Genomic DNA, 16,252 nt, shown 5'->3' with positions numbered 1-16,252 from the left:
GGTGACCAATTGAATTACAACTCACCCTATAGTAGTTATTTGAACTAGCCTATCACTCTGGTCAGAATTGGCGCCCAAAAGGCAGGGCCCACATTCTTGGGTGGTTAGGGAGGTGCTTTCCTGATTGGATGTCTCCACCTGGCTTGGCTCATCTTTGTATTCTGGGCTCTGTTACCTCCCCCTGACCTGACACATCCTGGTATATGGGCTCTGTTATCGGGGGCTGGTCAGTCATATTTTACTGGTTTCCCAGACTTGTTTCTAAGTAAGTTCCTCTGGGGGGGGGGGGGGGGGGCAGGGTCAATCTAAGTTTACTGCATAAACAACAAAATGGCTCACTCTGGCTAAGTAGGCCCTTACAATCCCAAGGTGGCAAATTTTTCTCCTGTGTTTTCTCCTAGGTTTGTAGTTTTAGCTTTTGCATTTAAGCTATGATCCATTTAGAGTTAAATTTTTGTGTATGGCAAAACAATTTCTAAAGGGTGGGAGAAGTGAAAAGAGCCCTGAAAGACACAGAGATACAGAAGAAAATTATGTTTCCGAAGCTATGAAAGGAGCAGGTATGGTCAATGGTGTCAAATGCTTTAGAGATAAAATTTGACTATGGCTGAAAAGTAGTTACTGGATATGGCAATTTACTGAATGTCCACGCTATGCCAAGCACATCACTTCTGCTCTCAAAGTTAATTTGGTCTGTTGGAATGGTGGTAGATTATGCTTTGAATTTAGAAACATATGGTTAAGAGAAAAGTTGGAAGGTAGGCAGAGTCAAAGTGATGAAGTTCTTGAACCTAGGTGAGGTTCGGTGGGGTGAGGTCTGGAGCTGATGACCGAGAAAGAATTCTTGAGACATCTTTGGTGCAAAATGGTGGTTTATTAAAGCACGGGGACAGGACCCGTAGGCAGAAAGAGCTGCTGCCTTGGGGATGTGAGGAGTGGCTAATCATATACACAGGAGTTGGGTAGGTGAGGACAAAGGGGGTGTTTAGAAGGGCTATCAGGGTAAAGAAGACTTGTCAGAATATTGAAGGTCTGGTTACTATCAAGCCAAGGCTGTTTTTCCCTTTAATGAGGCACTAGCATGAAGACAATTGGGAGTTTCCAGGTGGAATGTCACATTCCTGCTATCAAGCGTCCTTGTTAGTGAGATTTGGGTTTAGAAGAAATTTAACTTTATTTACATTTCCTTGTACCTCAGCCTCCTTCAGTTTTGTTTATGGTGGGGAGGGCGACATTAGGGCTTGAGGAACTGAGTTGTTCGCCTCTGGAAATTGGGCTACGGATAAGGTAACTTCTTTGTTGTAAATCTCAAGGACATCTGTAAACTAAGGGAGACTCCTGTCTTGCAGGACTGTGATCTCTGCAAATTAACTATTTGTTTTTCTTTTAGGGCAGTCAGGGGTGCCTGAGGAATGTCACACATATTACCGAGGGGAGCGGGTGGAGAGGTGGTGCAAGGTGCCCGCTTTTGCTTTGTCCTCAGCCAGCCTCCTGCTCCCTCATCAAAAGGAGATGTGTTTTCAAGATGTGAGTAGAGTTAGAGTGTAATCCCGAGGAGCAGTAAAGCATAGAACCCAGACCCAGTGGAAAGATCAACTTTGACCAGAAGGGACCCAAGGCTCATCCGGACTGGGTTCTAGAAAGAAAAGTGGGGAAAGCTTTGGGGGTAGACAGGCATTCTCGCATATCTGAGAGCTGTGGGAGGAGTGTACTTAATCTTTACAAATACCATCTGAATCCTGTGTAAGGCAGGTGTTACAATTTTCCACGCTAGAAGCTTGTTCAGAGAAATTGTCATTTGGTGTCACGTGGTAGGCGAGGCTGGTCCTCAGCAGCGCAACCGGGAAGCCCCCTGAACCCTACACCTTAGGGTCCAAGTCCAGGGGACAACTTTCGGGACTACACGCCCCAGGATGCATTGGGGCCATTGAAGGAAGTGGCCTCCCAGAATCGGCTCTCCATTGGAGGCGGCGGCGGTTGTGACGCGCCGGCAGGAAGGCCCGCCTCTGCCCTAGGCCTCCCGGAGTTGAAACCCTCCCCAGCTGCATAATGCGACCGGATCAGGCCACATCTTGGTACCGGCGGATGTCCGTGCTATATGGGTTGGGCGCTTGGACCATTCTGGGCTCCTTGTTTTATTTAAGCCGGAAAAATCACAAGCCACCAGGTACGACCCTCCGGCAGCCTTCGGTGGGGCGTCCTGATAGGGTCACAGAAGCGGCTTCGCTGTGCCGCAGGCTCCGGGTTTATTCTGCAAAACCATTGTCGCGAGCAATTCGCTGTAGGGGAATCTGCCCGGAACTACCGTTTCAATCCTCCTATCTGCTTCTTGTTTGTTTATTTGACGAATCTGGGTAAGATTCCAGAGGAAATGTCAAAAACACTGGACGGTGATTTATTTAAAGAGGTGATGCCTCGGTGAGCCCGGTGGCAGTTGGCGAGCAGTTTCAGCACTTCCGCCGAGGAGTATTAAAATCTTCCCGGTTACCGGGCGGAAGAGAAAATCCCCGAGCCTTCAGAAATGTGCTGGAGATTTGTAGATGCCTGCAGCGGATTCTAGTTGCCCGGGGCTGAACGGGCGGAGTTGATGGGGCGGGACTTGCTAAAGGAGGGAAATATCCTAAAACTGCGGTTGCACTGATCTGAATGTGCTAAAAGCCATTCGGAAAAGGAAACAGGAAAGCTGTTCTGTAAAAACCGTGCTGAAGATGACATTTGGCGTTGAAGATTATCAGCGGCCTGAAAGTACACGTGTCCAGTATTGAGCATTTAAACACGTTACAGTGTCTATAGTGGTCATGTCATATTTATTTTTCTTTTTTCACAGGGAGAAAATAGTGTCAGAAATCTGACGGGGGTAGGGGTGATTCCTACCTTAGTTTATTTTGTTTCCTTCCAAGACTTAACTAATAATTTAAGTACTGCTGTCTTAAAAGGTAATAATTCAGGTGTTCCTTTCTTTTTTATTTTTTATTTTTCAAAGGTGATGAAGTGGAGCAAAAGGATGTCCCAAGAAATGAATTGCTTGAGCCCCCGAAAGGGTTTTACTTGGAAACAATTGTCACATACAAGGAAGATTTTGTTCCAGTCACTGACAGGATTGTCAACTTTTTGAAATCGTGGACTGGTGGCCCTGGACGAGAATCGTGATTAACTGCGGAATGCTGAAAACCGGGACTTTGGTTTCATTTCATGGATGCCTTGATTTCCAATTTATGTTTATGAAAAGTGTATCCATTTAATTTAATTTTGCTGTAAAATATAAACACTCGTGGTATGCAATAAATACGTCCTTGAGGAAAAGTCAACTTGCATATTTCAGAGGTGTCCCTCATTACTTATATGAGTGAAAATATTGAAGTGAAATTTCACATTAAGCTTCCGTAAGCTGTTTTCTGAGACTGTTTCATGTAACTTTCTATTTCTCTCATGTTGCCGGCAAATAGGGCTTTAGCAGTGCTTTGAAGGTTACAATCACCCGATCTCCCACCTTCAGCCTGGGATTTATAGCAGCTCTTTAGGTACTATTGGGTACTTGGGAAGTATGTTATAAACTATATTTTGTAACTCCTGAATTAAAGAGACTTGACCTTTTTACTAGGACCAGTACAGGTACCCCTCATTCCTTCAGCAGATGTGGATTGAACCCCAACTGTGGCTACCAGTGTTCTAGACATGGGGGATACAAAGTCAGGACAACGTGGGTTGTTGCCTAGAGTGCTGCACTGGTCTCTACTGTCTATTACCATTGCAAGTAAGAACCCCACACAAGTGGGCTTAAATCAGAAAGGAGGTGTTTATAAAAAATGTGTATGGACAGCTTAGAACTAAAGCCGAGTATGTTGAGATCTTAGGAGAGCCTGGTACCCCACTTGGGAAGGCAGCCAGCCTCTCACTGAGCCTGCTTGGGCTCTTGTCTGCCTTGTTGCCTCTCTCGCTGCACACCAGCTTCTCTTCTCCCAAATCCCCATTCTGCAGTACTAGAGCTAGTCTGAGCAGCCTCTTCCCAAGCTCGTGTTTGGCTTCCACTCTTGTGAGACTCAGTCACTTTTTATTAGTGCCCTGCCCTGTGGATTACTGAGTATGCCTGAAAGGCATTAGTGAGGCATCAGGGTGGCTCAGTTGGTTAAGCAGGATAATTTAGGCACTGGAGAAAGAAATGTTAGAGTAGGATTTCTGGTTAATGTTCTATAGGGGGGTAAATGCCTATACTTTGGGGTTTTGTTTACTTGTTTACCAGACAGGAATCACTTTTATCCTTATTGGCCAAAAATCCCCAAGTTGATGTGTAATATCACGAAACCTAGGCTTTTTTTTTTTTTTTTAAGATTTTATTTATCAGGGCGCCTGGGTGGCTCAGTGGGTTAAGCCTCTGCCTTCTGCTCAGGTCATGATCCCAGGGTCCTGGGATCAAGCCCCGCATCAAGCTCTCTGCTCAGCGGGGAGCCTGCTTCCTCCTCTCTCTCTGCCTATTTGTGATCTCTGTCTGTCAAATAAATAAATAAAATCTTTAAAAAAAAAAGATTTTATTTATCTATTTGAGAAGTAGAGAAAGCATGAGATGGGGGGAGGGTCAGAAGGAGAAGCAGACTCCCCAGCAAGCAGTAAGTCCGATATGGGACTCGATCCTGAGAGTCTGGGCTCATGGCCATGAGCCCAAGGCAGTTGCTTAACTAACTGAGCCACCCAGGCTCCCAAAACCTAGGTTTTTTTTTTTTTTTTTTTTTTTGAGGACCAGCATATATTAAGCTTTATGGGGCTGAGGCCATTCTGAGCCATTGAGGTTCAGTGAGTAGTTTGGCTGAAACCTAGGTTTTTAATCACAGGTAGATGATAGGTCAAACCGAGGCACATTCCCCCAGATAACTAAGGAATCTTTGAGTGGGCCTATAAAAGAACTCTTGGGCCCAATTCCAATTTGCATGCGTGTGTGCGTGTGTGTGTGTGTGTGTGTGTGTGTGTGTGTGTGTGTGGTGGGGGTCCAGGCACCACAGCAATTCTTGGGAACCAGTTGGGGGCATTCTATAATTCAACTCCATTCTGACACTATCTACTCAGAGATAGCATCAGATTCCATAGGTGAAGGGCTCAGTCTTGCAAGATTGTCACTCCCCCCCCCCATCACAATCACAGCCCAGGTCCTCCTCATCTGTGCTTCTTCCTGTGGCAGTCAGCTTTTCCAACAACACCCTCCCTGGACTTGAGACACTAGTCTCAAGCCTAGGTTGTTACCTATTCTTTTGACCCACCAGCTATAGGTCAAAGGTTCCCAAGACCCCCTCCTTGAGTTCGATTAATGTGCTAGAACAGCTCATGGAACTCAGAGAAACATTTGACTGACTAGATGACAGAATGTAACTCAGGAGCAAACAGTTGGAAGAGATGCTCAGGCCAAGGTGTGGGGAAAGTTCCCTGTTCTCTTCCAGCATGCCTTTCCCCAATCTCCATGTGTTTACCAGCCAGGAAGTTTTCAGAACCCTGTCCTGGTCCCCTAGGTGGCTCAGTTGGTTGATCGACTGCCATGGGCTCTGGTCATGATCCTGTAATCCCAGGATCTAGTCCCACTCCCAGCTCCCTGCTTGGTGGGGAGTCTGCTTCTCTGCCTGGCCCTCCCCAATCTTGTGCTCTCTCTCTCAAATAAATAAATAAAATCGTAAAAAAAAAAAAAAGGAACCCTGTCCTTTTGGGTTTTTATGGAGTCTTCATTACAGAGGAATGACTGATTAAATCCTGGGCCACTGGCAATGGAACTCAATCTCCAGCCCCTCCCCCCTCCCCGGGTGTTGGGGTTGGGACTGAAAGTTCCCACCCTCTTGTCACATGATTGCGTCTCCTGACAACTAGCCTTCATCCTTTAGGTGGGGTCGAAAAGTCAACTCATTAATGTAACAAAAGACATATTTATCACTCTCATCACTTCGGTAATTCCAAGAATTTTAGGAACTCTGTATCAGGAATAAAGGAAGACCAGGGGCGCCTGGGTGGCTCGGTGGGTTGAAGCCTCTGCCTTCGGCTCGGGTCGTGGTCCCAGGGTCCTGGGGTCGAGCCCCGCGTCGGGCTCTCTGCTCAGCAGGGAGCCTGCTTCCACCTCTCTCTCTCTTCCTGCCTCTCTGCCTGCTTGTGATCTCTGTCTGTCAAAATAAATAAATAAAATCTTAAAAAAAAAAAAAAAAAGGAAGACCAAATACATACTTCTTATTTCAGGTCACAATATCACTGCTTGTTTGTTTTTTTTTTTTTTTTTAAAGATTTTATTTATTTATTTGACAGACAGAGATCACAAGTAGGCAGAGAGGCAGGCGGAGAGAGAGGAGGAAGCAGGCTCCCTGCTGAGCAGACAGCCCGATGCAGGGCTCCATCCCAGGACCCTGGGATCATGACCTGAGCCGAAGGCAGAGGCTTTAACCCACTGAGCCACCCAGGCGCCCCAATATCACTGCTTGTTAAACACAGTGCTCCATAATGACATTTAATGTACTTGCTATCTTTCTTTTCACCTGATACTGTAAGTTTTGGAAAATTTTCCTTTACAGCATCCTGACAGAACTCCGTCATTGGCAGGCCAGGAGTCAGTGACTCCATCGCCAGGCCTGCCCAAAGACCATAGTGAGTCAAGTGTCACATCCAAGGTAAGGAGGTAATTTGAGTGGGTTTCGTGGAAGGGATCAGGCATGCATGGTGGGGGGTGGGGAAGGGTGTCTTTCTGGTGATATGATATCAGAGGACTACCTTGCCATAGTTTTCTATTTTTTTCCATCACAGATTCAGCATACATCAAAATGAACATGAGATTCTCCTGGACTTAGTTTCTTTTTAGAGAAGAAAATCGTACAATTTTGTACTGATGGAACCAGAAATATGACCAAGTGGCAGAAGTCAAAGAAGCAACAGAGTTAAGATTCTCCTAAGCATTAGAGATTCACCAGCTGGAGCTAAAAAAAAAAAAAATCATGCTTTTTTGGGGGCACTGTGTCCAATGTGCTCTAGCACGCAGAGTGTTGGGCTTTAAACCTTCAGGGGAGGGTCCTGTGGGAGGCTGAGTTGGCTAAGCAACTGCCTTTGGCTCAGGTCATGACCCTGGAGTCCTGGGATCGAGTCCCGGGATGGAGTCCTGCATCAGGTTCCCTGTTCAGCAGGGAGGTCTGCTTTTCCATCTGACCTTCCCCCTTTCATGTTCTCTCTCTCAAATAAATAAAATCTTAAAAAAAAAAAAAAAATTCAGGGGAGCTCTGCTTCACTTCTCTGAATTAGACTTTTAAGATGAATTACATGAAAAAAAAAAAAGATGAATTACATGATCTATCATTTCCAAAATGACATATATGGGCCAGACAGAGATGATGGATATGTCATTGTAAAGATATGCTTATTTGCAGATTCGCTTCAAGATCAGTTTCTGAGAGCTGTATTACATTTACTCCTTGCCACAATCTGAAGAAGATAGTCTTCCCAACTTTACAGATAAAAAGACAGAGGCTAAATGAGGTCTAACCATATTCCTAAGATCACACAGGGAGTAGCAGAGATGGGACAGAAAGTGAGGTTTTTCAGGGGCCAAAGCTTAAGCCGTTGGCATTATGCTAACTTTGTCTCATAAAGCAGTGAGGGAGCTATTGATGACAAGCTTTGGAAAGAAACGCTGAAAACTTTTTGTTTTCCTAGAATCCAAATGCCAGAAAGCTCAAATTATCAGATTGCTTTATGCTTTTGTGAGGGGCAGATAACAAGTGAAAAACTACCATCAGGGTTCTATTAAAAATAAAAGTCCAGTGAATTTTGGACCCCAAGTGAATTTAGTCCAGTGAATGTAACAGTTTGACTAATAGTCTATCCATTGGCTGTATTTATTTGCTGTCTAATAGAATGGTGGTTGATGATTTGAGACACAACAGCATCCCATATCATCATAGAAAGGTTGCATGCAAAATGAACTTTTAGTATTAAATGTATTTTATTTATTTACTTATTTATGAGAGAGAGAGAGAGAGTGCACACTACTGGGAGAGCAAGGAGGTGGCTGTGAGAAGTCTCGACCATTCCACCATTTGGCTGAAGATTACTCCCAAGGAATGACAGAAAAAAAACAAACAAACAAAAACAAGGGAAACTTGGCTGGCTCAGTCAGTGGTGTGTGCAAGTCTTGATCTCAGGGTTGAGTTCGAGCCCCATGCTGGGTGCAGAGATTACTTAAAAATAAAATCTTTAAAAACAACAGCAACAGCAACAACAGCAAAATGAATTGACTTGTCTGGCCCTGTGCAAGACCATACCGGTGCAGTGTTTTATGAGAAAAGAATCGATTTCTGTGCAATTCAAGGCACTGTTACTTGGGTCTCTGTTACAGCTGATGTAACTCCAAGCAAATCCCATTTCCTTATTTATTTATTAAAAAAATTTTAACTTTCCATGATAGAAAAATCTCCTCTACTTTTCTGAACCTCAATTCCTTTTGATGAAGAGGCATAGTATCTACCCAGTCCGCTGACAGGGTTTTGAGCTTCCACTGAGAAAGTGCTCTCTGCTGGGTGCCAGGATGGCTCAGTCCGTTAAGCTGCTGCCTTTGGCTCATGTCGTCATCCCGGGTCCTGGGCTGGAGCCCCACATTAGGCTCTCTGCTCAGTGGGGAGCTTGCTTCTCCCTCTACGCCTCCCCCTCGCTCATGTGCGTGCTCTCTCTCTCTCTCTCAAATAAATTAAAAAAAAAGAAAAGTGCTCTGTGTCCATGCTATTATTAACAGGAGTAAACTATGTCTTAAGTAGTCCTGAGAAGCTAGTGTAAATACCTTCCACCTCTAAGTCAGTCCCCTCGTATAGTCCTCCACTGCTTGGCTCTTGGCACCCCAGGGACTTTGTCGCATGATACTTGCCCATACGTCTTGCCCATAACACCCAGACGTTAACATACGTCTTCAGCAGCACAGTTTAGCTGTGAGTATCAAAATGGAAAGTGGCATATCCTTTGATTCAGCAATCCTACTTTCAATTTACAGAATTTACGGAGATAACTGAAAGGATTCAGGCAGAAGAGTCTTCCATAAAACTTGCTCAACATGGCACTGAGCTGAAAACAGCCTCTCGGTAGACACGGCTAACTGCTTTCCCTACGTCCACTGCCTCGGTTCCTGCTTTATTATAGACCGGTGAGTCCACCCCATCCGTGCTCTAGGGGGACTGGCTCCATCTGGAGGGCGGGGCCCGGTTGGTCCCGTGTTTCTCAAATCGGGCACTGCTGGCACTGTGGATGGGACAGTCCCATTTGTGGGCTGCCCCAGGTGTGGCAAGAGCCTCAGCATTTCAAATTCTCTGGTCATTAAATGCCAGTAACAACCTCCAGACATTGTTACAGCTCCAGTCCCTCTCTTCACACACACCCCTCCTGTAACCACCTGGCGTACGTCCGGAGGCAAGAACCTTTCATCTCAGCCAATCGTGTGGGTGGGTGGGGATGGGGTGGGGTTAAGTCCCATCTCCCTTTCAGCGATTGGGTCAAGCATGGTCATGTGGTCTCATTCTGGCTAGCCAAGAGCGAGGGGCTTCCGGGCAAGATGTCCCAGCTTCAGAGGAAGGATCCGGAAGAGATGGTCTATTGTACCTCGGCCTTTGGGTCTGGGTAGAATCCCTAGAACATCCACAGCCATACTATAAGGTTAGGGTACATTGTTAATCAAAGAGCTATATTCACACTCTTATTCATTGAACAATATTATCTGAGCTCTGGGTACTGTGTTAGGTGCTTCGGATACAAGGGTATCGCCTTGTGATACAAGGGTATCTCACGCTCGTGAGAGACATGAATGATCAGAACAAGCCTAACAGGCACTAGAGTAATTGAAAGTTGCCGGAGTATGGGGGCACCTGGTGGCTCAGTCAGTTAAGCCTCTGACTTTGGCTCAGGTTTCCATCCTAGTCCTGGGATCCAGTCCCGGAGCAGGCTCCCTGCTAAGCAGGAACTCTGCTTCTCCCTCTGCCCCTCCCCCTGCTCATGTTCTCTCTCTTTCTTTCTAGGTAATTAAATAACATTAAGAAAGAGAGAGAGAGAAAGTTGCCAGAATATGAGGGAAAAACCATGGGATGGTGCTGGGAAATACTGGGAACAGGGACGCTTTAGTCTCTGTGGTCAGAGAAATTCTGTCTGAGGAGAAAGCCTTTGAGCTGAAAACCTGAAGGAGAGGAGCAAGATGTACGAAGAATAGGGGGAGAATATACCAGATGGAGGACCAGCACATGCTGAGGTGCTGAGGTAGGAACAAATGGATTTGCTTGAGGGATGTAGAGAAGACCACCATCTGGAAAAAGAAGAGTATATACTCTAGGAATATCACTTTTATTTCTCTGTGGAGACTGGATTGGAGCGGGAAACAATGTGGCAGTAGGGAGACAAGTGAGAGAGTCGCGGTAGAAATCCCGGTGAGAGATGACGGGGAGCATGTGACAGGATGACATGGCGGTGGAGAGAAGAGGGCACTTGGGGGTATGTTTTGGAGAGTGAGAAGATTTGTTGATGGACTAGATACCTGGGGAGAGGGAAAGGGGGCAACTATGAGTCACTTATGACTCTAATAAACATTGGAGTCATTTATTTAGATAGTGATGACCCAGGTGGTGGAGTATGGAGGGCTTGTGGAGTTCTAACACCAACCGCTGTACTGCAATTCGGTCCTGGCACTAAGCATGCAGGCTTAGCTCCCACCCAGCAAGTTTAAGGGGCATGTCCCCAACAAGGCTGCTTTTCAGATTCCAGGTTCATTTCAGGGGTCCCCAGGTCATCTGTATTTATGACCAACGGGCTGCAAATTTGGGAGTTTCTGTGACTCCCCCAAGTTTCATAATTTGCCACAATGACTCACATGATGGGTCTTTCTGGTGACCCACTCTCCATCTGAACTGATTTAATAGCATAAAGTCAGAGGTGATCAAGGGCCATGAAGAACAAACCCATTCCTATCACATGGGAGATTCTGAAGACTTTAGAAGCTCTGTGCCAGAAACCCAGAACAAAGATCAGACACATTCTTTGTTATACAACAGGGTTGGGAATCCTGAGTTCCTTTTAAAATCTATTCACTTTGTGATATCTGTGACTCATGGAAATGGAGATGTGAAGAAGGTATTTGGAAGCACAAACTCATAGGAGATATCTGGAGCAGAAATGAAAATGGGAGAGTTGGTGGCATGAAAGTGGAATTTTAAATATGAGAATGGAGAGGAAAAACCAGAGCGCACAGGGCCCTGAAGGCTTGTCACATACAAAGTGGAGTGGAGGAAGAGGGGGGAGGACCCTGGGGAGAGTGGCAACTGAGAAGCCAAAGGAGAAGGTGTGCAGAGGGGAGGAGGTCCTTCCAAGGGCAGAAGCCCCTGGTGTTGACCTTTCTGAGTTCACTAAATGCAAAAAAAGAACTTGGTGTTTTGGTATGTTTTTAGAACCTTAAGATTTTTATTTTTAAGGAATCCCTACACCCAATGTGGGGCTCAAACTCACAACCTTGAGATCAAGAGTCGCATGCTCTACTGACTGAGCCAGCCAGGAGCCCCTAAAACTTTTATTTTGAAATTTCCAACTTACAGAAAACTAAGGTCCTTTCCCTTCCAAACTGCCAACATTTTATTTCATTTGGTTTATCACTCACTATATTTTCTCTGCATATATTATTTTTCTCCAAACCATTTAAGAATAAATTGCAGATCTGATGTGCCTTTATCTCTAAATACTTCGGTGTGCATTTTTTTTTAAAGATTTAATTTATTTATTTGACAGAGAGAGATCACAAGTAGACGGAGAGGCAGGCAGAGAGATAGAGAGAGAGAGAAGCAGGCTCCCCACTGAGCAGAGAGCCCCATGTGGGACTCAATCCCAGGACCCTGAGATCATGACCTGAGCCGAAGGCAGCGGCTTAACCCACTGAGCCACCCAGGCGCCCTCAGTGTGCATTTTCTATAAACAAGGATGTTCTCTTACATACAAATCAGGAAATTTATATTGATTTAATGCCATTATCAAATCCAACAGTTCTCAAAGTGTCCCTCGAGAGGACTTATGATTGCCAACTCTTTCTATAATAATGTATAGACAATATTTGCCTTTTTCACTCTTACTCCTTCAGGAGTGTACAATGGGGGTTTCCAGAGGTGCCATGGTGTGTAATGACCTCATTGCTCTACTGTTAACATATATGACTTTATTATTATTGTTTTTGAGTGTATTATAAATCAATGTTTAATGATTTTTCTTTGTTGTAATTTCTAATACAGTCAATCTCTTTAGATATAACCCAGATAAACAAAAGCTATTTAGGGTATTCAATAATCTTTTTTTTTTTTAAGATTTTATTTATTTATTTGACAGACAGAGATCACAAGTAGGCAGAGAGGAAGGCAGAGAGAGAGGAGGAAGCAGGCTCCCTGCTGAGCAGAGAGCCCGATGCGGGGTTCGATCCCAGGACCGTGGGATCATGACCTGAGCCGAAGGCAGAGGCTTTAACCCACTGAGCCACCCAGGCGCCCCAGGGTATTCAATAATTTTTAAGAATGTAAAGGGACATTGACATCAAAATGTATGAACTATGCTGATTAAATGTAAAAAACACCAAATTTTAAGTTTTTCTCACTCTTAGGTTCTCTGGTTGGGTCTGAGAATTAAGCTGACAAAGATTAATGGGAGAAAAGTACACCAACCTAATTACAAGACAGGGAGACTTCACAAGAAAATGTGGCTCAAAGAAACAGACTTGTGTATTCCTATGCTATTTTTGATGGAGAGTGGACATCATGGAGGAATATAATAGGTCAAGGAGTATGAGGTAAGCATAGTAAACGGGGCGGGGGGGGGTACTTAGCAAGGTCTCCTTGTTCTTGCCATCCCTTTGTCTTTGCAAATCAAGTTGTAGGGAGGGCACACAAGTATTTACGACTGGTTTCAGGAGAGAAGGGTGATGGGAAGTTCAGAGTGACTTTTCTGATCCTGCTGTTTTCTCAAGCTCTGTTATGGTATTCGATATGCCAAGGTGCCATATTTTGGGAGTAGCGTGTTCTGAATGTCATCACTCTACACCCACTAATGCTATTAGAGGGCTTGGAGAAGAAGGCATGCTGAAACGGGCTTATTTAAAAAAAATTTTTTTTATTTATCTTAAGATTTGAGACAGAGAACAAGACAGCCACAGAGAACATGAGCAGAGGGGAGGGCAGGGAGAGGGAATAGCAAACTCCCTGCTGAGCGGGGAGCCTGACTTGGGGCTTGATTCTAGGACCTTGAGATCATGACCTTAGCAGAAGGCAGACACTGAACCCACTGAGCCACCTAGGTGCCCCCTGAAAGGGGCTTATTTTTCTCAGCGATAATAATTTGTTAGGGTAATACTTGTACAGTCCTTTGCGGCTTTCGAGTGATTTTTACACAGTCTATTTTATTTAAATCTAACAACGCTGGGTGGGGGAAGCTGCTAAGTATTAGGATTAGAGGAATTAGAATGACAGGCTCATAGACCTGTGCAACCGCCATGGCATGGCTAAGTCATATGAATACTTACATACCGTAGTTAAATAGCTATTTTAGGAAGCAGATTTTATTTTGTCTGGTTTTTGAGAAGACACCGAGGCAGGAAGACAAGGGAAAAGGAATTTGGGAGCATCGGGACAGAGGGGTGGACGGGTGGCAGGAGAAACACAGTATTGAGATTCAGGACAAAACTGGGATTTAGGGATGATTGGCTCTTAGGTCGGGAATGTAACACAGCTGCCGCTTAGGCAGGGGTTGAATCTGTATAAGGGGTGGGGACCTGGCTGGGGTTTCGGGATCCGGTGGGGGGCTGGGCCCACCTGTGGCTGGGGCGGGACCAAGGGAGGGGCGGGACCTATCACCAGGTGGGTGTGACCGACGCGGGCGGGGCCGACCTGTGGATGGGCGTGGCCGACGTGGGCGTGTCGCCGCCAACCGGGTCGGACCGGACGGTTGTGCGCGCTTCCTGGTGTCACCCGCAGAGGGCGCCGGCCGTCGAGCCGCCTGCAGAGTAGCGAGGCCGGAAGGAGTGCGGCGCCGCCCCGCTCGCCCCAGCCGCCGCCATGAAAGCCGTGGTGCAGCGCGTCACCCGGGCCAGCGTCACAGGTCAGTCGGGCGGGGCCGGGGTCGGGCCCGGGAGGAGCCACCCCTGACCCCGCGCCCGGCAGTCCCCGGCCGCCCCCGTGAGGGTTCCCCCGGGCCGTCCCCGAGGCAGCTGCAGCCACTGCGGGCCCTGGCGAGCTCGCCCCCGCAGCCCGGAGTCTCCGGGTTGGCTCCGGGCGCCGCCGCGGCCACGGAGCAGTCCACGTGCCCCGCGGGCCCTGGCGTGGCCCTGGCTGCAGGGTTCTTCTTTGGGTTCATGATAAACGCGGCTTATTATCTTGTTGTTTTTGTTTTGTATTGTCTTGTTTTGTTTTTTGTTTTTGGTCCCGAGTACCGGGTGGCAGAACCTCCGAACATCCCCATGGCCCGTTCTTCGGTGGAGTGTTGCAGAAACAACACGTAGGCAGCATTTCCCGAGCAAGGATACCGCCATCCGCCCCTTACAACGTTATATTTTAAATTTCCCATTTTTACCCATTGTCTCCAGGTCCCAATTTTTATGGAGCTTGACTGCAAATAAAATGCACAGATATGAAGAGTTGTTCATATGGATGAGTTCTGACAGTTGTGCACACCCACGTGACCGCCCAGACTCGATACAGAATGATCCTCGCCCCCAGGACACCTCTCTTTCTCACTTCTCTAACCATGCAGGGGTGGGGTCAGAATCTAAAGAATTCTGGATCCATTATTTCTGTTTGCCACCAGTTTCTTGTGGACCAGGCCACCCAGCCATTTGTCATTACTGGATCACTGTAGTCTAGTTTGAACATCAGAGATCCAGATGATTAATGTATATAAGGTAGTCGTTTTAAAAAGTCAAACCAAGATAAAAAGATGTTAAAAATTTTTTTTAATGACTAATACTAGATTGTATTCTAGTCTTCTGGTTTTTATTTTCTGTTTTTTTTTTTTTTTTTTTTCATACTTACAGTATTGTTTCAGCCCAAGTAATTCCAGATATCCTTTTCTTCAGCCAGTCCACACCAACTCTGTGTTCTTGGGTCCACAAAAGTATAGATTTAAAAACAAAGCAACAAAATTCCCTGAAGAAACAACTAAACCCAGCAAAACCATGTATTTAGATCTGAGAGTCTACTTTTCAATGCTGCCTAATGATTTCTAAGCTGTTCAGTTAACTGGTTTTGAATATGGTCCTGGAGTAATAGGGAACAGAATAGCTTTGGGATTTATGGGCTTTTTAAAACAAAGTTTTTTGGCCTTTCAATTAATATTTAAATTAACTAAAATGGGAAATTAATAGAAAGAAAAGATTTTTTTGCTTTTTTCAGCAAAATCTTGCATTCTGCTCTATGTGGTCATCACCAACAGTGAGTGAACTTTGAGGAAATTAAGTTCTAATCTTCTCTTGCACTCTTCATTCTGCTGATCTGACATACTGAGAACATGTATTTTGTGAGATTTGCTGAATAGTTTGAATGATTTTAATTTGCTATATAAATTGGGTGCTTTTAGTTAAAAAACAGCAAACCTGCATATTAAAAAAGAGAAGCGTATTTAAAAAAAGAGAAGGGTATTTTAAAAAAAGAAGGGTATTAATTGTGGGAAGTTGTTAAATAAAATGGAATTCTCTCAGTGCTGGAGGGAACTTCAGGTTAGTTAGGCCTTCTAGCTGAACTGTAGTGGAAAGATTTTCTGATTTCTTTAGAATGTGACTGGCTTCACTGAAACGTGGTTGTACATGAATGGCATTTTATTATGGGGGTTTTAAAATGTCACTTTCAATTTTATGGTTGGGACAGAGGATAATAGGAGTCATATCTTAGTATGTGGCAGACTCAATGAGATTGGTCAAGTATATTTTGATGTCTTAGCGTGGTTATTGTGATAATCTTAATTTTAAAACCGTTATTATGGAACATTTTGAACATGTTCATTTGGTTACTCAGGCGGCAAAGTGTGGTAGCTCTCATGTCCTATCATTCAGCTTCAGCAGCTAAAATCTGAATAGAATCATGTAATGTTGGGAAGGGGATCTAAAATGGGCTTGAATGAGTTAATTTGAGAAGTTGTGAATTCTTCTTGAAGTAGAAGTCAGTGGTGATGCCAGTATGCATGGGAAATTGACCGAATATCTCACGTCTTTTCTAGCCCTGTGATCTGTTGTCTAAAATGGTGATTTTCAAGTTTTTTC

At 45.2% G+C, this 16,252-nt stretch overlaps 2 protein-coding genes across 7 annotated transcripts in view; both read left to right on the top strand.

Annotated features, from left to right (window-relative positions):
• The first annotated feature begins 1,985 nt into the window (after window positions 1-1,985).
• Window positions 1,986-3,308, top strand: SMIM26 (small integral membrane protein 26). The gene is made up of 2 exons (XM_047747145.1): window positions 1,986-2,167; window positions 2,984-3,308. Exons 1-2 carry the CDS (start codon window positions 2,050-2,052, stop codon window positions 3,148-3,150), a joined length of 285 nt encoding a protein of 94 aa, XP_047603101.1. The 5' UTR covers window positions 1,986-2,049; the 3' UTR covers window positions 3,151-3,308.
• Window positions 3,309-13,930: 10,622 nt separating this feature from the next.
• The window catches only part of DTD1 (D-aminoacyl-tRNA deacylase 1), a 205,911-nt gene continuing 203,589 nt past the window's right edge, over window positions 13,931-16,252 (top strand). For 3 of the 6 annotated variants that reach the window (XR_007130142.1, XR_007130141.1, XR_007130140.1), the window contains exons 1-2: window positions 13,931-14,100; window positions 15,390-15,428. Coding sequence is in view for 3 of the 6 variants with exons in the window: in XM_047745863.1 (XP_047601819.1) it covers window positions 14,058-14,100; window positions 15,390-15,428 (82 nt within the window). In the remaining 3 variants the exon portion in view is untranslated. The remainder of the gene's footprint in view (window positions 14,101-15,389; window positions 15,429-16,252) is intronic. The other 3 variants (XM_047745863.1, XM_047745860.1, XM_047745861.1) reach the window with 3 other exon arrangements.

The sequence above is a fragment of the Lutra lutra genome, chromosome 9, assembly GCF_902655055.1.
Source record: "Lutra lutra chromosome 9, mLutLut1.2, whole genome shotgun sequence".
NCBI lineage: Eukaryota > Metazoa > Chordata > Mammalia > Carnivora > Mustelidae > Lutra > Lutra lutra.
Note: the sequence above shows the minus strand (reverse complement) of the source record. Positions and strands in the feature narration are given on the sequence as shown.